The sequence below is a fragment of the Cetorhinus maximus genome, chromosome 9 (genome assembly GCF_964194155.1).
Source record: "Cetorhinus maximus chromosome 9, sCetMax3.hap1.1, whole genome shotgun sequence".
Taxonomy (NCBI): Eukaryota; Metazoa; Chordata; class Chondrichthyes; order Lamniformes; family Cetorhinidae; genus Cetorhinus; species Cetorhinus maximus.
This window is the reverse complement of record NC_135887.1, coordinates 16,076,545-16,102,602: the sequence shown is the minus strand read 5'-3', so window position 1 is coordinate 16,102,602 and position 26,058 is coordinate 16,076,545. Positions and strand designations below refer to the sequence as shown.

The 26,058-nt window shown below is 39.2% G+C and overlaps 1 protein-coding gene across 7 annotated transcripts in view; it reads right to left on the bottom strand.

Moving 5' to 3' along the window:
* Positions 1–26,058, bottom strand: part of nf1a (neurofibromin 1a) — a 283,175-nt gene that overhangs the window by 217,654 nt on the left and 39,463 nt on the right. For all 7 annotated transcript variants that reach the window (XM_078548137.1, XM_078548140.1, XM_078548138.1 and 4 more), the window contains exons 4-11: positions 21,566–21,756; positions 16,566–16,672; positions 13,782–13,849; positions 11,415–11,490; positions 9,946–10,103; positions 7,495–7,668; positions 5,601–5,729; positions 2,877–2,951 (exon numbers count right to left, since the gene is read on the bottom strand). In XM_078548137.1, the coding sequence (XP_078404263.1) occupies positions 2,877–2,951; positions 5,601–5,729; positions 7,495–7,668; positions 9,946–10,103; positions 11,415–11,490; positions 13,782–13,849; positions 16,566–16,672; positions 21,566–21,756 (978 nt within the window). The remainder of the gene's footprint in view (positions 1–2,876; positions 2,952–5,600; positions 5,730–7,494; positions 7,669–9,945; positions 10,104–11,414; positions 11,491–13,781; positions 13,850–16,565; positions 16,673–21,565; positions 21,757–26,058) is intronic.

Here is a 26,058-nt window from a genome sequence, read left to right as displayed (position 1 = left end):
TAGACTAAGTACTGAAAATCAAATACGGCCAAACAGTTGAAAATATAGATAAGAACCGTTAGCATCTGAAAAAAGGCTAAATATTTTGGGTAGAAAGCCTATTCCAGGACTAGATTTATTGCAGGAGACATTAAGATGGGAATTAAAATTAAAATAGTAGGCCCAGGAGGATCCATTATGTAATTTTAATTTCACTTTTACCAATGTCATCTCCAAAAAATTACAACTCTGCTGATGAAAAGAAGGTTTCACTCATTCTACACGCCTCTTTTTGTAACTTATTTTACCCTAACTATTCAAGTCCTGCCTCCTGTTGAGCCACAGTAAATACCACGCTAGAGCCAACCACTAGGGGGTGCAAGAGTGACACGGGTTAATTTTCCTTCAGATGAGCTTTCTTCAGGAATAAAAGCAAAGAACTGCGGATGCTGGAAATCCAAAACAAAAACAAAAATACCTGGAAAAACTCAGCAGGTCTGGCAGCATCGGTGGAGAAGAGCACAGTTGACGTTTCGAAACGTCAATGAGGACTCGAAACGTCAACTGTGCTTTTCTCCACCGATGCTGCCAGACCTGCTGAGTTTTTCCAGGTATTTTTGTTTTTGTTTCTTCAGGAATATATTGATTCTCCTCGCACAGTCCAGTTACAATGCTGAAATTCATTCTCCTCTCCTCCAGGAGTGAATGGCCATCCTGGGCAAATGCACACCTGTCCAACTTCCACTGCTGTTAACTAATTCAGCAACACATCTTGTAACCATCCTGATAAAAGGTCATCAACCTGAAATATTAACCCTTTCTCTCTCCATGGATGCTGCCTGACCTGCCAGGTGCTTCCATCATTTTCTGTTTTTTATTTCAGATTTCCAGCATCCACAGTATTTTGCTTCTGTGCCAGAAAAGGGTGCCTGATGGGGTCTGGCTGACAGGTAACAGCCTTCAAGGATCTGAATTAAACAACACCAAGGTGGAAGTGTCTTTGAAACACACTTGCTGCCAAATTCCAAATGTGGAATTAAATAGCAGTATTAAATAAAATATACTTTCAGTACACCTTATTGAGGTTTTAAAAAAATTCTAATCGCTGACAATTAAGTTTTTGCAGTCCAGATTTCCTTCACAGCCTGCACCCATCTTGATGGCTTCCATTTAAGCAGCAAGAGCTGAAATAGCTGGCTTGGAGTAGACACTAAGTTTGAGTATGCAAGGAAGCAAAATTCACAAGCCAATTCAAGCATGTAGAGTTACATGACTGTTAACTGAATGCCCGCATCCGACAAGGGCACTGTACTACCTTCAGGTTTAAAAGCTGCATCAGATGGACAATGTGAGTTTCACTTGCCGGCCATTGCTAATACAAATATAAAGCCCCTCGCTTTATTTGCTCCAGCGGCAACAGAGGCTCACTTTTCCACAGCCCTCGAGTTGCCATTGTTTCTTCCCCAGCACCCATTGGAAAACAGCAGCAGGTGAAGCATTGTTCTCTCAAAAGCAGCTCTGCCATGTTTGAGCAAACACCATCAATGTTCTCTGAAGCAGCTTTCCTCCAATAACAACTGCACTTTCACTTTAAATAATGTTTATGACTATGACAATTAAGTTACAATCTAATTTAAATTATGTGCTGGAAATACAGCAAAGTGGGAGCGAAGTGCAAAAAATGTAAACCAAATATTTAAACTAAGCAACTTTCAACTAAGGTTCAAAGGTGCTCACATAGTCAGGGGAAAACATGCAAGTTAAAACAGGAAATAAAAACAGAAAATGCTGGAAAAACTCAGCAGCTCGGGCAGCATCCGTAGAGGCAGAAACAGAGTTAATGTTTCGAGTCCGTGTGACTTTTCAGAGCTGTCCAGCACCCGCAGTATATTGCTTTTATAAAAGTTAAAACATAGTTCTCCAATCAATTCTCTTCAAAAGTGCACAGCGAATCAGACTCCCTCTTATATTTACACTTCTTTTCCTCCAATCAATCTTTTTGGCAGACGTCAAGGAAACAATCTTCGAAAGATCAGTGAAATTATTCAATTTGCGATCATGCTCGAAAACAGTGAATGAATCCTTCAAAGCTGCTCCCCTACGGTGAGGTCGTTTGTTTACCTTTTTAAGGTCACTGAACATTTCCTTGGCAACATCTGAATCTCATTTCTACTCCATTTTACCAGGGATACTTGTTAACCTTTGGACTATTTAAGAATTTCTGCAGAGGAACAGCACCCCCACAGGCTTGATGCAAAATCTGGACATGTAGAACTCTCAAGCTGAGGATCTGTACAGGGTAAACTAAACTATCGGCCAGGCAACAGTTGGGGATATATTCGCCTTACACCCCGAATGAGAAAGATCAACCCTGATGGAGTGTTTGTACTGAAAACATGAATCTTTCATTTCTCTTTATAGTTGCCTGCCTGCATGTTGTATAGTAATCATCTCTATTTTTATTTCAGAGTTTCAGCACTCAAGTTTTTTTCATATAAAAATTGGTCCCAGATACTAAACTGACAAGCTCAGCCATAAGACAGATTCCTCAAGTGCTTGGAGGTTGTCCCAATATTATTGCACCTTTCAAGGGCAAAAGAAGAGTGAAGGCCTTTACTCAGTCTGTGTGCTAATACATCGAAGCACCCCAATCTTCTAATTTAATAAAACTGGATCTGAAAGATGTACCACTAGAAATCTTCATAAAATATACAAATTTAAACCAAACTGAATCTATGCTTTAATAAAAGGCACAATTAATATAATAATTCACATTATGCCTTTACCACAACGTGTTGAGATAGCATTCAGAAGTTTATGAATTATATCAACAGGAACCATTCAAATCCAATTATTCAGCAGAAGGATGACAGTTTTCTGCATCAAGGTATACTTACATTTGTAATAATTCTGTGCAGTGAATTTACCAACACATAATGAAAGGTTGGAGGTGAGGACGATGCCAAACAGACCTGCCACAAGATAAACAAAGAACTGATGTCAGCAAGGTGAAATCTAATCAACACGTGCCAGATTGTTGTAAAATCTTAAGTGATTCATGAATCAACCTGCCCACCATGCTACCTAATCTGGTCTCTACTTGTGATGTGCACACCTCTTGGCTGGCTCGTAATGTTATCTTAAGTGTCACTTGCTAAATAAAATCATCACGAATGCCCACCACCACCTCCTTGCTGTAGGGATTCAAAAAAAATGCAGCCTTGCTAGTATCAATCACATCCCAAGAGCTATTTTAAAAATTACCTTTGAAATCGCCCATTTAAATAGAACTGGGTTACTTTTCATATTCTGCCCACAGCAGTGGAATTCTGCCTCTGCGTTTGGACAGCTAGGGTGCCTTCTCCGCTGTAAAACTGAACATTATCCTTTACAAAAGCATAATGCTGCAATCCAAAGTAGGAATAGAATGCATCATGACTGAATCATCACTGTACACCCTTTTAAATCTTTTTCAGAGGAAGATGGAGTGAAATTAGAACACCACACTCCCTAGCTACATTACCCTTGGTTCAACGCTAACACTCATGCCTGCATGTCAAAAGGTCTTTGGTTCACACTCATCTCCAAAGGCTTGACACTTCAAGACAATAATGGGGAGAGGTGGGTATAAAAGATCCAAAGCATTTTTCAAACAACAGTGAAGTTCTCCCAATGCCATGGCCAATATTTACTACACAACCATCACTAAAGCAATTTATCCAGTCATGTACTTCATAGTTCCAGGACAGTACTCAAGATCAACAGAACTCCCAATTACAGGCTGGACCCACTGTTATTCTTGAGATATATATTTTATGGCTTCGTGCATCTCCTGCTTTGTTATACTGACCAATATACTTCTACCGTTGAAGTTATAAAGCTCCTCGACAATCAAAAGCCTTTACAAGGGTTTTGTGGGTCCGCTAGTGAATGACTACTGATGCTAATGTCGCCAGTTCAAACTTCACCATGGCAAGCTTGGCAATGATTGCAATCAGTGGGTAACTTATAAGCTAACACCAGGGAAGATGGCCGTGGAAACTGCTAGGTTGTTGAAAAACCCACCTAGCTCATCCTTCTGGGGTCCTGCCGCTACTACTCAACAGGTGTGGCCACAATAACACTAAGCACATACACTAATTTTAGTAAGTAAGTTACATGCATTCAGAATAGTATATAGTTATTTAATGAACACAAACTGCCAATTTGCATCAAAGGATGCAAACCACTGATCAAAAACACTTGCACACACTGCTTTCCATTTTACCAAGTGCACAAAGTTTCAAGTACACATGCATAAGCCATGCAAATATCAATAGAGATTATGTGCCAAACAACAGCATCATTTGCTATTTTTTCTCAATTTACTAGTCAAATGTAATCTGATTTCCCAATTGGTCACATATGGCCAGTGACTGATGTACTGGACAACACCTGCTCTAGTCCACACTGCGGTTAACTCATTGCCTTTTGAAGTGGCCTTGCAAGCTGTCCAGTTACATTGAATTTACAGTACAGAAACAGGCCGTTTCCAGTTTTTATGCTCCACACGAGCTTCCTCCCACCCAATCAACATATCCTCCTATTTCTTTTCCCTCACATACTCATAGGCTTCCACTTAGTTGCATCCACATTAATCGCCTTAACCATTCCGTGTAGTGAGTTTCACATTCTCACCAGCTACACAAACAATTATGAGTAGAAGCCATCACCTTCTCAACAACAAAAGGCAGACAAAAAACAATGTTAGCAGCAGTTCCCACTGCTGTGGGAGGCAGTGAAGGAGCCTGGTGCAGAGATCAGCAGACCTCTGTCGTTTCTGTTATAAATAAATTGAATTGGTGAAAGCAATCGTAAGCTTGTCAATCTCGCAATATTAAAACAAATTTAGTATCATCCTGAATCATCAAAGTACTGAAAAAAATCATAAATAGAGTTTGTTTGCCTGAAACAGGAGACACTTTTTCCGCTATTAGACAGAATCAACTCCCCTAAACCCCACATGAAGATGCTCCGGTGGTTTAGAAAGTTGAAATTGCTCAGTTTAATAATATTTTTTTTCCATCAAGTTCTCAGCTGTTTTTCTTTACCAAGCAACTAGCATTTGAACCATTTGTTCAGGCATTTGAGACATATGCATTTTCATTTATTGCTCCCAAATCTAACTGAATGAAGGAGCATGTACAAGGGGCTGAATGGTCAACTCATATTCCCTTTGCTCTTACACACTAGCAAATGTCATCCCTCCATAATCCCCTAGATGTACCACATGGAAGCAGCTCAAAACCATATGCACATATCCAAGCTGACAGCAATGATCATATTGTCCTGCATTATCATGGTGGCAATGAGGACAGGGAATAGTAACATAGTCAACTTGTTCCCATCATTAGAAAGACAAATGCAGTACACAGCAGGATCCTCAGGTTAGCCCTTCCCCATCTTAATCCTGATTCATCGTCCTAGTGATGTAAAATTTATCTTTTTCCAGTAGGTCTTCATACTAACGTCACTTATTCAAACTCTTTCATGTAGACCAGGCATAAAATATGCTCATCTCAGAAATCACAGAAAATTACAATTAAACTTTCCTGAAGCAGAATGGAAGCATACTCAGATACCTTGAAGTGATTATTGTTATGAGGGTTGATGCGAAAACAGGAAACAAAACAGTCTATCATGAGATCCACATCTGCACTCTGGCTGCCAGCACCTCTGGAGAAAGGCTTGCTAGGATTAAACAACAGGGTCTGTGAAATAACAACAGACCAAAGCAATTACTGAGACAAAGAACTATAGATGTAATAATATAATGTAGTTATCAGATGAAGCTTAGTAAAAAGTTGATTTTTTTTTTGATCAATTTGAAAGCTCCCAGTAAAGCCAAAAAATAAGAAAGGAAATGCAATGCCAAATACTCTCTCACTTCTGCGCCACACTTATCCTTTAAACACAGCTTATTAGTGCTTTCGATTTTGGAGTTTTCTATGCTTTCTTAATTTAGGTCAAATATAAAGTTTCCGAACAGTTTTGGGTTTAATCCGAACAATGTTGGAAGGAACAGCAAATAGTAAAACACATATAACTACACTCAAAAGTACTGAAAGGCATCATTGCCTCTCTCCTCAATACCTGACCCCCATCAGCTGCCTTGCATGACACAGCCATTTTGGTCAATCTTGTCTGAAAGTGGAGAGGTGATGCGTCCAATGTTAAGCAAGAAAGTGGCTGTGTGCGTCACTTCAGAACTAGAGCAAGCAGGCAATGACGTCTTTAGGGCTTTATTGGTTAAACTCTAATTTTAGATTTCTATTTTGCATCAAAGTCAAAAATCAGAAACCTTGGTTATATCTATTTATCCTATTATTAAACATATCGCACAATTAAATTGGACACTCGTCACAGAGAAATGGAATGTATGAAAGGAGGGTGGCGAGCAGGCAATCTTCTATAACCCAGGAGGCAGTAAATGGATGTCAGGTGCTTCCTCACCACAAAGAGGCACAAGGGGGTTGGAGGGACAGTCACTATTTGTCAAAAGACAGTTTTCAGTAACCAGGGTGCCATTAGCAGAAATCTAGAAACAGATTCCCTGTCCAGCCTATCGGGGAATGGTGGATAAGGACTTTTGTTCCATGATAATATATATTTTTCAATCTGGCTCCTGTAACTTTTCAAATTTAAAGTCTTTGTAGCACTACATCAGAAGGTGTTGGAATTTGGGGTAGGCTTGTCACGTGGCCTTCAAATATTGTTTGCAGGGTGGGGGGTGCGGGAAGAGGAAGAGGGCGCTGAGTTATGGAAATTTGCTCAATTAAGCACATGTTCGGGCTTCAGTCCACTTGTGAAATCTTGTCAGTAACTTATTGGTAAACCATTGCTAACTACAATCCAACAATCCACTGTGTTAAAACATCCACAACAGTTTCAACTTGTAACCTGTACTCAACTGCCTTGGTGAACAGTGAATTGAGACATTGTGACATCACCTGTCTGCACACAGAGGTGACATTCGGCTCACACTGTGACACCTTCTGGTTTTCAAATGTTAGAATACTTGAGGAATGGCATGCAAACAATCAATGACTGTCCTTAGCTAATGCCTCACCTGGTGTCTATTTCATGCTAATGATAGGGAATTGGTGAGCCATGTTAAAATCAAGAAGGGCACCTATCACGTAGGACAGTTAATGCTTTCCTTTACTGAGTTGCTTCGAACTGCTCAAAGCAGAACATTAATATTCGATTAGATTTTTAAATTCTCCAGGAATTCGAGGAACTTGCGAGTGAGGACCTATGTCATTCACCTTCATGATGCAGCATGCTCACGCAGGAATGAGCTACATTAACAATCGTGGCAGAATCATATTGAAGGAGACAACTGTTTCTTCAATTTGCCCTTCCCCAAATATTTTACAGGCTTTTAAACCCATGCTTATCATCTAATCCCCATTTCTCAATTCATCTATTGGCGCTTCTTCAACAAAATTAAGACATGCAGCAGAAATTCCATACCTTTAGATCTACGACCATGGACTGAACCTGAAAGCAAATGACAGAGTTGTCTTCCCAGCTGATGTACGTGGACGCCTTGCAAAGTTTAACACAGGCTATTGCAGCACTTTCCGTTAGCTGCCGACTACCACCATGACCAGCAAGAGCTTTCTTTAGGTTATCCAGGAACAACTTCTGTGCAAAGATTAGGAAGGCAGCAGTGAGACAATTCAAAATGCTGACATTCTATTAGTTTACAAACCAACCTTCTTTGGCCTTGGATCAGATTCATTACAAGAGGAAAATCCATTCCAAGAGGAAAATAAAAATGGCAGCTAAAAAAAAAAACAACACTAAACTGAAGCCAAGGCACTAAACTGGGCCACAAAGCAATGGAGGGAAGAAATGCGTTTGTGTTGGGGTTTGGTGTTGGGGTAGAAGGGAGAAGAACTAAATTGTCATTCTCTTTTCCCTGAACTGGTTTATGTTAAACTACATTTGAGGGGCACATAATGGGAACCACCATGCCAGCTGTGTTTGAGACATTTTTTTGTTGGGAGTCGATCAGAAAAATTACACCTTCAGCATAAAACAGATTCCATTCAAAGCTCCCTTTTTTAAAAAAAATTATCCTAGGAGTCTTTATCTCCTGCTTTAGAACTGGTCAAATTCCAGTTGCGGAGATGGGCATACGCTAACAGGATCCTGACAGTCTCACACCACTTCTGCTTCCAAAGTTGAAAGAGATAAACGATACCTTTATTCCCTCGCAAGAACCTGGGTGGTGAGGGGCAGGAGGGGTGGGCGGTTTAAAGGGGATGAGAGAAAATTCAGAATCTGTGATATTTCTAAATATTCCAACAAACCACAGTAGACAAGATTATTCCCTTAGCTCGAGTGTTTTCATAGGGGCCAAAGATCATATGATTATGATTACATGTTCGTCATCGTTATGTAAGAAATTGCCACCAATGACTCAGCAAGCAACTGCTCTCTAGCTGTTTAGTCATTCTGCTAACAGCAATGATACAGAATGCCTTTGCTTGTTAAAGATATAGCTTAAAACATGAAGTAAAATGCATGCAAATGGCACAGTGGACTTTTTTTTTTTAAAACATCCAAATGGTGGTGTGACCAAGCAAGGTCCCTTAAGTCCACAGGGTGATACTGGGTGAGTCACTGGACATGCATTCCTCGTCGCTTTTTAAAAAAAAAAAAATTGCACAGCAAGTAACTACACAGAAGTGCGTTAGACCCTTGCTTTTTCACCTGAGATCTGACTGGATTTGAATGGAATTTTTCAACAATTGACATTTATTTTTCAACCGGTACAGAGGTTTGCAGCAAAAATCACGACCATAATTAGGAATCAATTACAGAATTTAATTCAGAGAAACAAAAAGGACTGGTGGTATAGTTGAACTGTCACAATTGCAAGGCTGTAAATATACATTACTGCATATCATTTTAGGAGGTCTAATCTATCTTTTTACAAGGCATGATTTGCAGTTAAAAAAAATTGCAGCCCTCAATTAGTTTAAAACAACACTGCCAAAAATAAAAAACTTTTTCCCAGTCGGTCTTATTTATTCTTTCCTTCCCCTTGAGTGTTCATCCACATCTGTGGAACAAACAACCCACAGGCGGAACTCTACAGCTTTCCAAATGGGCGCTTAATGAAGAAGAGTAGCTGGGGATGACTCACCCGCCAACGTTTCCCTCTTTTTATGTGAAGTGCAAGACCTCTGCTCAGAGTGTCTCCACAACAATACACAGTTTCAAACAGGAAATACTGTGGAGTTTGTAGAGTCAATGCTACACCAATGGCCTGCAACAACATATAATTGTGTTCAGAGTATGGTGTAAGTAGGCAGGGGCAAACTTGCACTTTCCCCTCCCCAAAAACTTAAGTCTCAGTCCTCCAGGAGTCAGGTTTCAATGGATCAATTTGCACTATGGTGATCAACGCACAAAATTAGCTAATGTGGATATGGAATCTGTTATTTTATCTTGGGCTTACAAAATATTCAAATAAATGGCTCATAAATCCAAGAAGAAATCTGCAATGGGCTCACCAAGTTTATCTGATCTGCACTGACCAACTAAGTCATGGGTTTCATTTAGCAACAGACGCTGACCAAACAGACCCCAGGAGCCTTGAACACCGAACAAACTCGCGTTGGCCAATTTCAGTTTGGTAACAGTGATAAGGGCACTACAATAATTTCCAATTAGAAAGTTAGCCAGAATTTTTGCTCCTGATTCACTATCCAATGATGCCTGCTGCAAACTGCCCACTTGGACACCAAATGACAACAGGGTCTTACTTACCTGCAATGTTTTCTTTGGTTAAAAAGCTTTCTGACACACACCATCAAGGTTCACAGGCAGGGCAACTGAGTAAAATCCAAGGGACTGCGCCTTTCAGAAAGGTGCCAACATCTTCAAAAAAATGGGAAAAATTAAAGTTACCTTGTTCATTTTGCTTTCTTCAACCACTTCCTTAGAGATGTCTTGCAGAATATCAGGAGAGAGGATAAGGAGGATGATCTGCAAAGGCCAGACCGCTGCTTTCCGTTTGGCACTTTCAGCAAAGCTATCCACAAGGTCAAACAGCTTCTCCGAACAATCTTTATTAGGGTGCGAAGAAGGTTGAGATAAGAGAGAAAAAGTGCAAAAAGATATAAATGCACCAAAGTGATACTGTGCTGGGAGCAAATCTAGCGAGTCCAATTAAAATAGTTTCAGATTTTTTTTTTGAATACATGAGAAAATGAGTCGACCACATAAACCCAGCAATAAATTTGAATTCATTGAAAACTACATAGTAATTTGTTCAATATAAGCATGTAGAAAATTCTTGCAGCGCATTACAATTTATTTGATTAAAAACCAGATATTCCACACTGCTCCACATCCCATGGATATACAGCACCTGCTAAGGTCATAAATGCCAAAATGCTTTCAATGTACTCAAACCACTTGAGACTGCAGAGGAAAACTAATACTCATGGAGAATTGTTTTGGATGTATGAGTTATGTTAGGACAGTGTACAAGAACAGGTTCAGTGCCTTGAATGCACTTCCATCTGTGGCAGTAATCAATGATACAAAACTAAAACATTTTTAATGGAGCAGACACGTGCAGTTCACTTTCCACAATGCAGTTAATAAATGCAATACCCCACTGGATATTGAGCAAATTACCAATTCCAATTTCAACATTTTTTTTTGAGAGCCACTTTTAGCAAGAGAGTAAATAAATCTACATTCCTTCATTTTTATTAACTGCTTATCAGCCACCTCTGTCTGTGAACAAATGCCACATTTTGATATCAAAGCATCAGCCAAATAAGCATCAGCTTATAGCTGTGTCCTGAGTCAGATCGTACATTCCGAATATAATCCACTGTTTGAAGCACTGAGATGTTTCAACATCGTTAGACAGTCCAAAATCTTTTACTTTTTAAAAATGTGTTCTCAGGATGTGGGAGATACTGGCAAAACCGCACTCACTGCCCTGACCTGAGGTGATGGTGGTGAGCCTTCTCTTTCAACCACTGCATCCTTCATGTCGATGAATGCACACATGTTGTACTTGCCCTTCGGTTACTTTCATTTCATCATTTGTTTACCAGATAATCACAAAAACGTGAATGAGTAATTTTCCAAGCACTTCCTATGCCTTTCAGATTTTGCAAAAAACAAAATAGAAATCTGCCCACACTAGCCTGACTGGTATTATAAATTTACATTTTCTGGTTCAGAGAATAGGGTGAGATTGCAAATACAAGTAAACACAACCACTACAATATCCAAGGAAATACAAGTTTAACATTGCATCAATATCCACCTTTTCCCCCCACCGCAGTAGCATGAACTCTTCTGTTAGAACATTCCAAATATTGAAGGCACTGACGTCACTTTTAAGCATTGCTTACCTGCAAGGTCAAGCTGGGGTCTCTGATACAGCATGGTAAACTCATCTGGATAATTTTCCACCCAATTCCAAAATGCCTATAGGTTAAAACAAGTTGAAATTTTGTAACTATTTGAACTTGAAAGAAAATGATTGAATTAGAAATTACCTTAGGAGATAGCATCTGAATCAGCAGCCAACAATTTTGCACTTCTGAAACCTTCACTTGTGCTGTAAAGATCGTTCTAACAAATTCAATGCATTAATGTGCAATATTCTGTCAATATTTAAAGAAATGCTGCCTTTTGAAAAATATGAAAACCTTTTATCCCACATAGACCAACATCACTGCTCCCACTGGTGATGGAGCCCAACACTGTGCGCTCTCATTGGTTGCAGATCACTCACATCAGTGGAACATTGCATGTAAACTCATTATGCTGCAGATTTTGAGACCACTCAGCTCAAATCCCAGCTCGGGCAGATAATCAAATACAACGGATGCATTAGTGGAAAGTTTAAACAAGGCACAGCTGCACTGATTGCTGGAATACTTCATGCACAAAGAACATGCCAATTAGAGGAAGAGAGCGCGCAAAAGGAAGGGAAAAGGCATATAAGTCATATTTTCCCAAGAGGTGTTGAGGAACAGAAACGCTGACCAAAGTTTCCCACTGCATGTCCCAAAGTGCCGAACATCCAATGAAGTACTTTTTAAATAAGTGTAGTCACAGTTATGTAGGAAACAGCAGCATTTTGCACACACAAGGTCCCACAAAGAGCAATGTGATAACGATAACCTAATTCAGTGATGTTGGTGGAGGGATAAATATTGGCCAGGACACTTCCTTCAAGGTAGGGCCTTGGGATCTTTTACTTCTACCCAAGGCAGCAGATGATTTAAGGCTCATCTGAAAGACGGTCCTCCAACAGTGCAGCACTCCTTCAGTACTACACCTGATTCTAAGTCCAGGAACATTTTGTGCTCAAGTCCTTGGAACATGACTTTGACTCGGAGGCCAACGTGTTACAAACTGAGCCACAACTGATACCCAAGACAACATTTACTGCCATTATAGCCACCCTGGCTGACGACTAGTTTCATGCAGTGCAGTTTTTACATTAAGCTTTCCAACCAGGGTTGCAGATCTGGCAGCTGGATTTGCCCGAATTGGCTGCCAGAAACACTCGAGCTTAAATATCGCAGCGGCTAATTATAAGGAAATCAAGCAGTTTAGATCGTGGTTGTCTTTGGGTATAGCGCTCTACATGGCAGTTAATGGCACAAGGATTTCTGTAAGGCAGGTGTAAAAGTACCTTTGATAACCTTTTGTCCCACAAAAAGATACCCATGACAGTAAAATCCAGTGCAATTCTAATAGAAGCGTTCACATGTTCTGCAAATTGTGTTCAAAATCAGATTAGAAATGTTCCACAAGCTTCTGATTTGAGGAGATGCCACTTGCCACTTGCGTATACTTCCTTGCAACTGGTTAGAGCCAAATAAACAGTAGCCTGGGAGCAGCTCATCTCCCACCTCTCGAAAGCAAATTGTTGTATGTAGCCAATGCTGGGATGAACAAGAAAGGGGTTTGCAGAAAAAAATTTCACTGTCTAACAATGATGTTCTTTATCGGTTACATGTGCATAAGTTCTGCAAGCATAGATGTCAGGTTTCCCTTTGCACAGGGTCAGTGATCTTTGAAACAAGTTGCTGGCGCATGGTGCAAGCACAGGTTTGAAAGAAGCATTCAAAAGGGTGATGGCTAAGTTCCTGCAGTGGTCAATATCACAACAGACAAAGGATAAGTAGAGGATTGGGCGATGTGTCCCATGGTCACTGTAGTCCCACAGAGGGAAATGAAATCTGAGCAATTCCAATCAAAGGTGACTTATGATCACCTCTGATGATTGGAATTATTCAAATCTCATTCCCTTTACGGAATGCCTACAGGAGCAAATTCCCATTTAACTGCAATAGCACAGATATCGTCGCCTTCTCAAAGAAGCCAGATTTCATAAGCCAGAAGTAGTCATGTGGAATTTTCTTTCAACAACACAGGCAACACTGGATCACAAATCAAGTTAAATGAAAAAGGTTCAATCTTGAAAAACAAGAAAGTATTTTATTTAAATAAAAAGCATTTCTAAAGGTCTTCCTGATTTGTTTATGGGTCAAAACTTCAGTTTTTAAAAAAAACAATCCTTAATCATAAGGCCTCCACGCAATTAATTGAAATATGCCTGTAATTTCATGGATTCAGTAGCAGACAAATGCATCTTGGAACTCTTCAGTTACTATCCACACAGCAGCCAGTCAAATTACCTCCTTGCATCCACAGGATTGTCCACAAAACGACTAGTATTAAAATGCCAAAGTCACTCTTACCTTTTCAAGACTGCTTATGACTGCCAATTGAGCTGCCTTTTTCAGCGATTTGAATTTAAAGACCGTCTCTGTAGCAAATAAAGAGGATTTCATTAGTTTTTTTCCCCTCCTTGACCATTTAGAACTAACGTCAGAAGAAACGAAACAATAGTTATTTGGGAATGAACAGGGCTAAATTCAGGGAAGGTATACACTAGTTTTGTTGTGGTGAAAGGGCTAATTGTGTGTTCTGCATTCAGAGTTCTAAGTCGTTAAGTTGAGCCTCTGATTTCCTTTGAATGTTCTCCTCCCTCCACCACCATCGTCATTTTTGACCATATTTTAACCCCAATCGAAGGGTCAGATAGGAAACCTGGCTTCAGTTCTCAGTCATATCTTTTCAAGATCTAAGTTTCAGGGAGGCATTTAAATTGACTAGTCTTCCCGATCTCCCCATCAGATTCACAAAGCATCCTTCTTAGCATCTCAACAGCAAAGCAAGATGAAGAAATCAGAGAGAGCTGGATTAATCTCCAACAATAAACTAAAGCACCACCATGCCACTGTAACACAACCTTTTGTTTTATTGAAAGGCACTGAAGTGTAAAACACTGACAGGTGGCATATGAAGGAGCAGAACTGAGATATACTACACATGCACTCAAACCCAACACTGCCAGCAGCTCGAGTTAAAGTGTCTCAAAACTACAATATTATTGTCGGCTTATGGATGAGTGAGGATGGTTCTGTCTGTGTGACTGATTTAATTGAATTAGAGTCAGATAGACTACAAGGTTGAAACTATCAGAAGAATCAGTTGTAAAAAGATTTGAAATGCTAATGAGTAAGTTAGGGTCCAAGAGTCAGTAAATGATGTGTGAATGAAGTTTGCATTTTAAAATAAGTGGGGAGTTGTTTGATTTTCAAAGGAATGGTAGGATGTTTACAACTAATAAGGTAAGCAAGGACAAGCAGTATGTTTATTTTTCTCCAAAGGTACTGACCATATTGACAACATGAAAGATTTTTGTATGATGGGAAAGTAAATTTCCAAAGCCATGTAGAAGAATGGGATTTTACACATTAGAGAGAGAGAGAGAGAAACATATATAAAAGGAGGAGAATGGAAGGTTATGTGGGGTGACCATGTAACATCTTGAAAAGGTACACCGCGTAAAGCACAACTTTTGCAGAAGCCTGCTGTGTCCAATAACTAAAGTTACGCTGAAAGCCTTTGGGATTCCACTGTCAAGTGGGTGTTGTGCTAACCTTGTTGGATTGTTTATTTTAAATTTAAAATCTATTTTGGACCGTTGCCTTAAAGGGGGTGTGTAGTTGGGAATCAGGTTAATTATGAATTTTGGGATTTATAATAACAAGCAACTGTAATCTTATGTAAGCATTTAAGTTATTTTTTGTTAATGTTTTATTTTAATTTTTTTAAATCTCTAAAGGTGTTAGTAGACTCTACTTCTGAATTCAGTGCGCAAAACTTCTCGCAATAAATACAAATTGCAAAACCGTTGTGATAGTGTGGCAGAGTTTCCCTTGTGGATTTGGTCTGCCTGGCATATATCACCTGCCACATCATAAAAGGCAAGTTAATTTTTGCACTTTCCTCTGTTACACACAGCTCAACCTCAGTCACCAAACTTTGCTGCCTTGCTCCCACCCTTAACACCAAGCATCCTGCTCACAATTCCCCAATCAAGCAATTTTTCTGTATACACGCCAAGTAGGATTTTATGAAGTTACTTAAATTGGCGTATTTGAGCTGATACAGGAACACATTGGACATTCATTTTTTAAAAATGATCCAGGCTTAAAATCACTTAATACATTGATATTCAAATTTGTGTATTTCCCTAATTTGTGTATTTGAAGCAAACCAACCATTTTCAAGGCAAAGAGAGTAAATTGCTATATTACCATATACAAAGCCTCAGCACTATTACACAAAAAAAGCGATCAGTCCACACTATACATTGAAATAGACCTATCCACTAAATACTCCACTAACGTGACCTTTTATTTCCCATATTGTACATCATTGCAGTCAATATCATTAGGACTGCCAAATTAATTTAATTGTGTTCTTGCTGAGAAGATTCAGACTACACAAAATCATTTCACTATCGTCACCCAAGAGGACAAGCATGATCTCATCTAAGTGGCATGAAACTGCAGTGTTCTGATTTCTAGCCCACAGCCAGTCTATCGCCACAATCTCCTTTTATTGGTAGAGAATTGCCTTCGTCATTGCAGAAACCGACATCCACACCAACACTATTTCATAAATGCTCTCAACAGTCTCTCCACCTGCATCTTTCACAAACTAGGTACTCCAAGTCCTCTGACAGACATTTGCATCCACATCAGTTCTCACCTAGCCTCCAACTCCCCATGTCCCAACAAAATCAACTTCAGGATCCTGATCTTCAAGTCCCTACCAACTATTTGAGTCATGCTCTCCAGTCAGACATCAAGGGTGCACCCAGCATTTCTCAAAGTATGAATGGCTGCTGCCCCCCCACCCCCTCTGTCATCTTTCAGTCATTACATCTTCTAAATCCAGTTCACTTTGTTGCTTCAAATCCTGACTTGAAAAAACGCAACTCTTGCTCACGCCTTTAGCTTCCTACCTCACCCAAATTGAATATAAATACTGGAAAAAATAAATTAAGGACAAGAGCCTTTAGGCTTCATCTTCAAAATTTAAGAACGTTGCGGAGAGAGAAAAGGGAGTTAAGCTTTTGACAATGCAGAGTTATTATAAGTAGGTGAAGACACCTAAATCCACTTTACCTTGCAACAATCGTTTGAGTCTTGCACAATCCACATTAATGTGCTGTATCAATTCGATGTCGTTGACGTCTGTACTGTCTTCCGAGCAAATGGCCAGCTCCTGTAACCTACAGATGAATCCAATGAGCAAATAGAAAGAGTGAACAATTGGGAAACTAAATCAGCAGCAAGCCCAGGTTTGCTCAAACATAGCAACTAAACACTGACCATGATACACATCCAACTTCTACTGAAGATGAGTAATAGTGCAATAATTAACACAGAAGGTTTGGAAAAAGATGCTATTGCAGGTTTATGCTGAAAATACAAAAAATGCACTGAAAAGGTGACAAATACTGCCTACTGACAGAATCAATATAATTAATTAGCTGCAAGTTCTTGTTTTATGTTGATAACGCAACAAGTATATTTCCCTTCAAATTTGGGGAAATTTGAAACCTGAAAACAGGTGGAATTGTAAGGAATGCCAACAGGAGCAAATTCTCATTTACTGCAACAGCCAACATCCAGGAACCTTGTCTTAGGCTAGAGTTTCGCATCAATCAGAAGTAGTCATCTCAAATTTTCTATCAACACAAGCAATGCTGGATCTCAAATCAAGTTAAATGAAGGAGATTCAATCTTGAAAAACAAATAAATACTTTATTTAAATATAAAGCATTTGTAAAGATCTTGCTGATTTGTTATGATGAGAAGCCAACAACAGGTAAAGCTACTTAATCTTTTGAGTGCTTAAAATCTCAACCTAAAAGTCTTGTTTTGGGGTTAAGATTTTATAACTGATGAATTGTATGCCTCTCTGTAGCACTAAGTTGAATCATGCCACTGACTGCGCAACAGGATTGACTCAGAACTGTTTCAGATTTTAAGCTGCATGCACCTCCTTGATCCAAATCAACATGCCATCTGTTGTGGGTGCAGCAACATCTTATGATTCAAAGCTGTTCAGTGCATTTCCTAAGAAAGGGGAGTGTGACAAAATGACATGGTTCAAAGAATGGTCCAAGTGGGTTAAAATGTGGGTCCATGGTGGCATTTGTACATTGCCTTTCGCCAGTTAGGATAACAATCACAGCTGGGACAACATTGGAGATAGACTGCACCACTTTAAAAAATCCAGTACATTTGCCAACATTACCCATTAAAATAGGCCCCAGTTCCTTTGGATGATATTTACTACAATTTTCTTTTAGCTGCCTCTCAGTTGCAAGTCAGAAATCATAATTGTAATAAGCTTCACACAAGAAACAGCAAGTCATCATAGACCCATAATTCTAAACAGGAAAAAGCTGCCTTGCCATCCTACATTTGTAAAGCAGCAATTGTGGAGTGCAGTGAACAGGGAACTAAGCAGAAGTACATCCAGTCAGGAGAAGAATAAAAGGATAAGGTCACTCGAGTTTAATTCACTTTTTCTTTAAAAAAGTCCTCCTCCCAGAATAAACTCAACAGGGTACCAAATAGCAACCTAGTGGGAGTGGTATTTTACCCACAAAGAAATCTTCAGAACCCTCATACTTTCAGAACTTGGAATTATGAAACAAAAATTATGTAAAGGCTTTCAATCATATCGCCTCAAGTCTCTCGAATGGGACTTGAACCCAAATGCTTCTGATGCAGAGCAAAAGAGTGCAACCAACTGAGCCATGAATCTAAAAAACCGCTGCTTTACAGCACACTACAGAAATTCAGCCCATGAATTTCACTATTACCTCATGCACAGATTTAGAAGGCAGCAGCCTTATAAAATTCTATGCATACATGGAGGTGACAAAGAATAGGGGATTGAAAGAAGAAATGTGTCGAAATGAAAGCTTCAATTAAAACTGAAAAAAATAATTAAAACATACAATTTTTACATTGCATTTCCTATACAAAAGAACCACTGATCACAATTACTCATCCATTAGCATTTTGGCAAAAAGAAACTCATTAGTAAACCAGCTGCACCATACTCTACCTTCTCAAAGATGGCCACGTCTCTCATCAAAGCAAACAAGCTTACAGATGTGCACTCCATGGGAACACAACCCCAGGATTACACACAAAATGGAACCTTCATCCATTTGTGGGAATGCGTTATGACATGCCAAGAATCCTACAGCTGCTGCAACAAGGCTTAAATATGTCAAACAGGAAAATAGGAGGTTAAGAGGTCAGCAATGTTAGTGCCAGGAGCCTGACCAAACTTGGGAGACCTACATCATGAAAGGATGCAGGATTTACCCAATGCATTGCTCAGCTCTGAAATCAGCAAGCTTGGTATGTCCAGAACTTAGAAGTGAATCTTCAGGGACCATTTAAATGACTGCCATCTAATGAAGTAGAAATGGCCTTCAGGAAAGCTCACTAGTAATCGATTGCCATTAAATATTTTGACTCGCTAGAAAGGTACTCTAATGCATGCATGCAGTTTATTTTTCCTATTGTTTCCCTTTTCTTGCTCTCACTCAGCTCAGCACCCCCAGCCTACGAAATGTGCATTTAGCTGTTCTGCAGAGCACAAGCTAGAGAGAGAGAAATAAAACATATTTCAAGGTTTATGCCTTACTGCTGGTGCTCATTTCTGTGGGGGTGAAACGCCACACAAGATTCAGTGATCATCTCAAAATTGTGCTAAGGTGCATTGTAGCAGCGTGGACAATAAACACACATCTAAGATTTGCTGAACTGCTGTCAATGTGTAGTGAATAATAATACAAATTCATTCCTCATTTTATAGCAAGTTATCATCACATCCAACTATTATAATTAACTTATTACCTCATTGAAACTATACAAATGATATAGAAAGTCTTCTGCCCAAAGCCATTGCATACAACAGTACACTAAATAATACAACAGGGGAAAGCGGTTATGCCATACTTTAAAGTCCATGAAGCTGCAGTATTCAATAAATTCAATAAATAAAAGAGAGAATGTAATAAGTCTAGTAAAGTGAAAAATAAATGTCTCTGAGTGATGCCAACAGAATAACTTATGAACAAAAGTCATGTCAGGCTCACCATGAGGGAGCCATTTATGATTTCACCCTGCTTCTCCAAAGTGTTCTTGAACGTTTGTGTTGAGTTTGCAATTGAAAAAGTAATTAAGAAACAAATTGAAATTACTTCCTCATCAAAAAAGGGCAAATTTATTTCAACGGTATGCCCCCATAAACTTAGCAAAGTCAGTAGTCAAGCGTTAAAATGATTTTTAGTGGAGGGCGTTTTATAGAAGGTGTTACAAAAAAAACTATCAACAGTAACAAAAATGAGGATGAGATCATGAATAGTTATATCAAAAATAAATACTGAATTGATGAAGTCCCTGGTTACAGGCTGGTTGAATCATTCGAAGTGAAGTTATTAGAGTTAGACTTATTTAAGGTCTGGTTTACTTTAGAGGAGAGAGAAAAATTTCCTATGGGGGTGGGGGTCGGCTTCCCATGACCAATCTTGAAGAAATTTGGGGTGATGAAGGGGCATTAGTAGTAGGAATATGGAGTTTCCAGGACATAAACCCTGTAACCTTCGAGGCCTGGAGATATCTTCACTTGTAAGCCTGTCGACAGACCAGTATTAAAAAAGACATACACGTCTGTCAGTTGCTCCCATGTATTCAATGTCTCTGTGTACAAGTCCAGTGATTACGTGCATGAAGTGATTAACTTCTTACTTGGGCATTAACAGCCATATTTCTTGATCGGAGCAGGGGAACCCAAATATAGACAATATAAACTTCAATGTTACAGACATAGCTGAGAGGTGGCATGGTACTCAATGTTCTTACAGTAAAAAAATATTTTTGTAATGAATTGTAATTGCTGCTGACTGCAATTTGATAAAATATTTCTGCCACAATTAAATGTTTTTTTTTTATATAAACATATTACACCAAGTCAGATTTCCTCTCTGGCCTCTAGCACAAACAAGATACTTGGACAAATGTTAAACAAATCAATATTAAAATAATCATTGTGGCCAAAACAATGATAATATAGTGCAATTATTGCAAAGTTTAAGGTAATGATGTGAGGTCATTTGTACAACAGCGATTTAAACATAACTTTTGTTCCTATTTTTTTCCTGGGATATGGACAACACTGGCAAGATTGAACATTAAAGTCACCCACATTCTGTGGGAGTGAAGTCACTTTTAGGCAAGATCAGGTAATGGATGACAAGCTCCCTGCCTCGAAGTATACTAAATGAACCAGAGAAGTTTATTCTGCAACTGTGTGTTATTTTCCGGTGGTTTATTAAAATCAACTTTGCAACACTGCCTTCTGACTCAGACAACAGTGCTACCCACTGAGCCCCAGCTGACACTAAGTCTACCACTCGCAATACAAAATGAAGCACAGTCCAAAACAAATACTTCATGGTACACAAGGACTAATGCATCTCTTTTCACTTCTGTTAAATCCTGTCTATATATAAATTTAAAAAAAACACACACACCTGAAGCCAACAAACCAGTAAGTAAATCAGTACAAAGAACCCCAACAGATTTTACCACTTGCTAAACCACAAACCACAAGCTAAATTCTAGCAACCCCGTCACTCCACTGAAAATCAACTAGCCAGAAAAAATCCAGGAATCCATACTGGAGATCTTTCTGACCATGGCTCAGCACATAAGGTGCTATTCTTTCCTAACTAAGCTACCAAGGGAGTCAATCCTTCTTATAAAAAAAAAGGAAACACCTTTAACAACTGAGAAAAATAGCTTCAAGTTTACATTTTACAGTTAATTATACCACCAACAAGGACAAATATTCATGCAGAGACATTTTTGGCATCAACAATCTGATAAAGATCCCAGGTGTAATCTAATGGCAACCAAAGTACCAATAATGATTCTGAAGCAAGTTAATTCAAAATAAAAAAAGTGATTAATGATACATTACAATTGGTATACAAATTATTTGCTCATCAGGAATTAACTGCGTCCAATCAGTTAATAGCATTTCTTCTATGTTCATTACTCAGACCTGAGCCCAACTAAATCACACTGACCTGGTGGAAACACGGCTAAAGACAGCATTGAAGTTATTGCAGCTCAGGGAGAAGAGAACCCCAGAAGCAGAGTTGCGCAGTTGTGCTACCAGCTGGTTTCCCTCGCGGGACATGTGGATGAATTGGCAAATTTCTGGCAGTAGCTGTTTTACAAGCATCGTCTCATCAAGCCGCATGGTATCCTTGGGTTGCTACAAAACCAATAGGAGATTGAAGGTTACAAGCACATCAACACCGCAAATTGTATATGCTAGGAATGCACTCATAAGAAACTTAGAGCTACATTCGGTTCAGGGTCGGGGGTGCGGGGGGAACTAACTGAACTTTATCATTGCTATTAAGTAAAAGCCCAAAGTTAGATAACAAGAGGCTTAATGTGGAACTGGAGGTTACTGAGGTAGGGGCAGTAGGTTTTGAAGAGACTTTGAAGGTGGGGGGGAAAGGAGGAAGTATTTAGGAAGAAAGCTCCAAAGGAGGACCTAGACAGCAGATGATCAGATGGTTTGAAAGGTTGGAGAAGGTAGCAGTGTTAAAAGTTGGGCAAGATTGAAAGACATGTAAATTAGGACTAGAAAATCAGAGGGCTAGCTCATCCATACTACTTCTGTACATCTCTGCGCAGCCAGGAAAAATGCTGACTGCTCAGAAATATGGTGCATGATACAGCTCAGCATAACTAAAATAAGATAAATTGCAAAATGGAAAGGGGAAAGGAAAAGGGATTTAAACAACAGTTTTACAGAGAGCATACGATAGAAATTAAGTAAATACTTAAAGCAGTAAGCCAAATTTAATACCCAACATTTAGGATTGCCCAAAATTAAGCACGATTAGTGGCACTAGTAACTACCAACAAAAGCATCAATGAGTTAAAAATTATAGCCAGGTACATTCTATTTGTAGTTGGCCAGTCTAGTAAGCCAAATAATATTATTCGGAGCCAGACAAAGCAAAGGTTTCCTGCACACGCTCAGGAACTGGGCCAAGCAAAAAAATTAACATACACAAAAAAAAGTGCAGCTGAAGGACAACACTTGGCTTCACGTCAGAGCAACATCAGGATTTTTTTTTGTTTTCAGAATAACCTCTGCATTACATCCCAGAGGTAAAAACGAACAACAGACTGTATTAAAATTAAATACATTGACAGCCCTTTCTCTTTGGCCCTGATGTAATCCCAACAGAAACTCCAATGAGACAAGTGTAGACCAGAATAAGGAAACACCTGTAAAAGACATCTTTAGCCAGTGATGGTAAGCAATCCAACTTTAAATGAGAAATAATATTTAATACACAAAAACTGGGTCTTTATTTTTCACTCTACTGGTTTTATGTAAATACAAGAGATTCAAAAGCTGGTTCTCAATATGGGAGAGATTCTACACTGAATGAAACTGTCATGCTTTTTGAGATTTTACAGAAGAAACCTTATATTAATGGTCCTTTTACATCTAAAGATTGCGCTTAAATTTTTTAGTCAAGACCTTTATCCATGTTTCCTCTCCCAAAATTGATTTGTGCCGGGTAACATCACATGGGTACCTCCAGTACATCATTAATTGGTCAGTCTTTGTGTAATAGTTCAGTGAGTATTAACACCTTGACTGGGGTGGCGGGGTGTAGTAATGTGCGCAAGCCCAATCCTTTCCTCAACTGACTGAGATGAGGAGAAATTTCTTTATTCAGAGGGCTGTGAATCTTTAGAATTCTCTAGCCCAGAGAGCTGTGGCAACTCAGTCATTGAGTATGTTTAAGGTAGAGGTTGATATTTTCCGATTAACAATAACGTAAAGGGTGATGGGGATAGTGTGGGTAAAAGTTATTGAAGTGTTCGATCAGCCATGATTATATTGAATGGCGGAGCAGGCTCGATGGGCTGAATGGCCTTCTCCTGTTCCTATAATCCAGCAGAGCTCACAGCAGAAACCTGGTTCATTTGCCCTTTCCTGGTCGGGAGGCAATAAGGGCATCAGCCATGTCCTGACTGCCACCTAGGCTGAAAATCAACTGACACCAAAAATGAGGAACTAAACCAGTATGGCTCAGTTACATGCTTTACCAACTAAACAATCTGAACAGTTTACTGTTTATTGGTATTTAAGCGCTCAGGATTTTTTTTTAAACTGGAAAAAAAAAGTTTGTTTCCTGTCCTCTTGCCCATTGAGAAAAAAATAGGTGTGCAATATGCTGTTAGATAATGAATATTAAAATAATAACCATTACAAAAGGACAGGTTTTGGACTATAGTTTGTCAAATACTTGATAAAATATCGCCCCCGTCCTAGGCAGCATCAATTTCTAATGAATCAAGAATTTAGCTAGACATTGTTGCAAAGCAAGGTGAAACTTGACAAGCTTGCCAAGGGTCATTATCATTTTAATTGTTGAGATTTGGAATTTCACCGACACTACACTACCACTTATTTTCTATCTTAAAATCTTAAGGATATAAAGTTGCAGTGTGCTTGGTGCGGTAAAGTAAGAGGTATGGGCGGGAATCTGCTGCTTCACGTGTTCAATTTTGGCTCGGCTGATCGTATCTTCAGATATGGAGGAAGCAATAGGCTTTTTAAAATGTGCTGCGCTTTAAATCAAAAGTCTTCAGAACAATCACCCCAGATCATCCACATTCATGATCCAATCGCGCTTGAGCCAACTTTCTGCCTTGGCAATTGGCCAACTTGGTGTTGAATTTGGTGTATAGGGGGATAGTAGAATGGTGTACAGAAAATACTGCGTTTAAAAGTGAAACATCGCATTTCCTGCATCATTCTTAAAACATTGTGAAAATTCTGTTAGATCGCTCACTCTGGCTAATTGCATCAATCAGCGTCAACTCACAAATAATTCATGGACTAAGCAAGGTGACACAAATTGAATAGAACAGATCTCAACTGTTCCAGGTTTTCAACTTTCCCACATTTTTAATTTTCTATGAGGTAGCTATTGCTTACTAGATTTTTTTAAAATGTTCTATTATTCATACAAATTCAATCTTGGCCCCTGCCCGAACCATGATAGTTTCTCCCCTATTCCTCCACATGGCCTCGACATGTTCAACTTAGTCCATCTGCTGTTGAAACCCTCATCCATGCCTTTTTCACCTCTAGCTTCAACTATCCCAAATGCTCTCCTAGCTGGCCTCTCATCTTACTCACTTCACAAACATAGCTCATCAAAAGCTTTGTTACCCTTATCCTATCATGCACCAGGTCTAGCTCAGCTCACTGACCATCTCTGTCCTTGATGACCTACAGTAGCTCTCAAATTCAAAATTTCTCATCCTTATGTCCAGAATCTCTTCGTGGCCTCACTCCTCACGTCTTATCACCTCCTCCAGCCTTAAAACCCTAACCCAAAAGCTCTCCATTGCTCTTGGGCATCCATTCCTCCTTCACACCACCACTGGGAACTGTGCCTATACGCCACTCTGGAATTAACTACTTAGACCCCGCCACCTTTCCCCATCCCAGTCATTTAAACTTTTGCTACTTTAAAAGGTGTTTATATAAATGCAAGATATTGTTGTTGAGGCTCTACTTAAAACCCACTTCTTTGGCCAACCTCTTGGTCACCCCTCCTTTGGCTCAGTGTCCATTATTTGATTATATCTCTGTTAAACACCTTGGAACATTTTTCTATGTTAAACTTGTTGTAGTAGTTTGGGGTTCCACTGCAAACCTCCTTTGCAAAGTGAAATTAGTAATGCATATTATAAAGAGCTGGGAGGGGGAGAAAAGTTTTATGACAGCCAAATAATGCCACTATTTGCTTTGTTTACATCCTTCAGCTCTTAGGGAACATCTAAGACATGATTAACACACCCAATCAAAAGCCAGTGAACTAGTTTTTATGAAAACCAGTCAGTTGTCCTCATTTAACTCAGGCAAGGAAGAGGCTTAAATTATTATGCTCATGCCATGGAGTATTGCAGTCACAAGTGCAACATAGCAGTGGGATGTCAATTCACCATCTACAATTACCCATTTGGCAAACGCTCACTCTCGACTATGCCAATCATTTAGATGGGGCACATAAAGGGTTTACTGCAAAATTTGTTTAAAACTACACAGAGGAAATATTTATCCTTAAAACTGATATTTAGCTTCTTCCTAAAAGGAACTTTGAAAATATTTTTCCAGTGTACAGCGAATACCTCCAGCTGGTTCAGTGTGGACTCTTTCAAAAGCATTCATATTATCCAACCCAAATCCTTCCCTAAATAATTCTTGCAATAATTGTGACCCACTTTCCTATGTCAAACCATCCACTTTCATCTCTTCAGTAGAAATAGAAGCTAAATTATTTCGAAATCTGCTAACAAATTAGTACGGCATTTGGAATTAAAACGGTGTTTATTATCTAAACCAAAGAAAATAACGTTACAAACAGCTAGTCATTTACAAACAAGTACAGCACATGTAAAGCTCAAATTGCAATCGTGGATGTTCCCCCACAATTTCTCCTACAGTAAACTCTACTCTAAGCTGGAA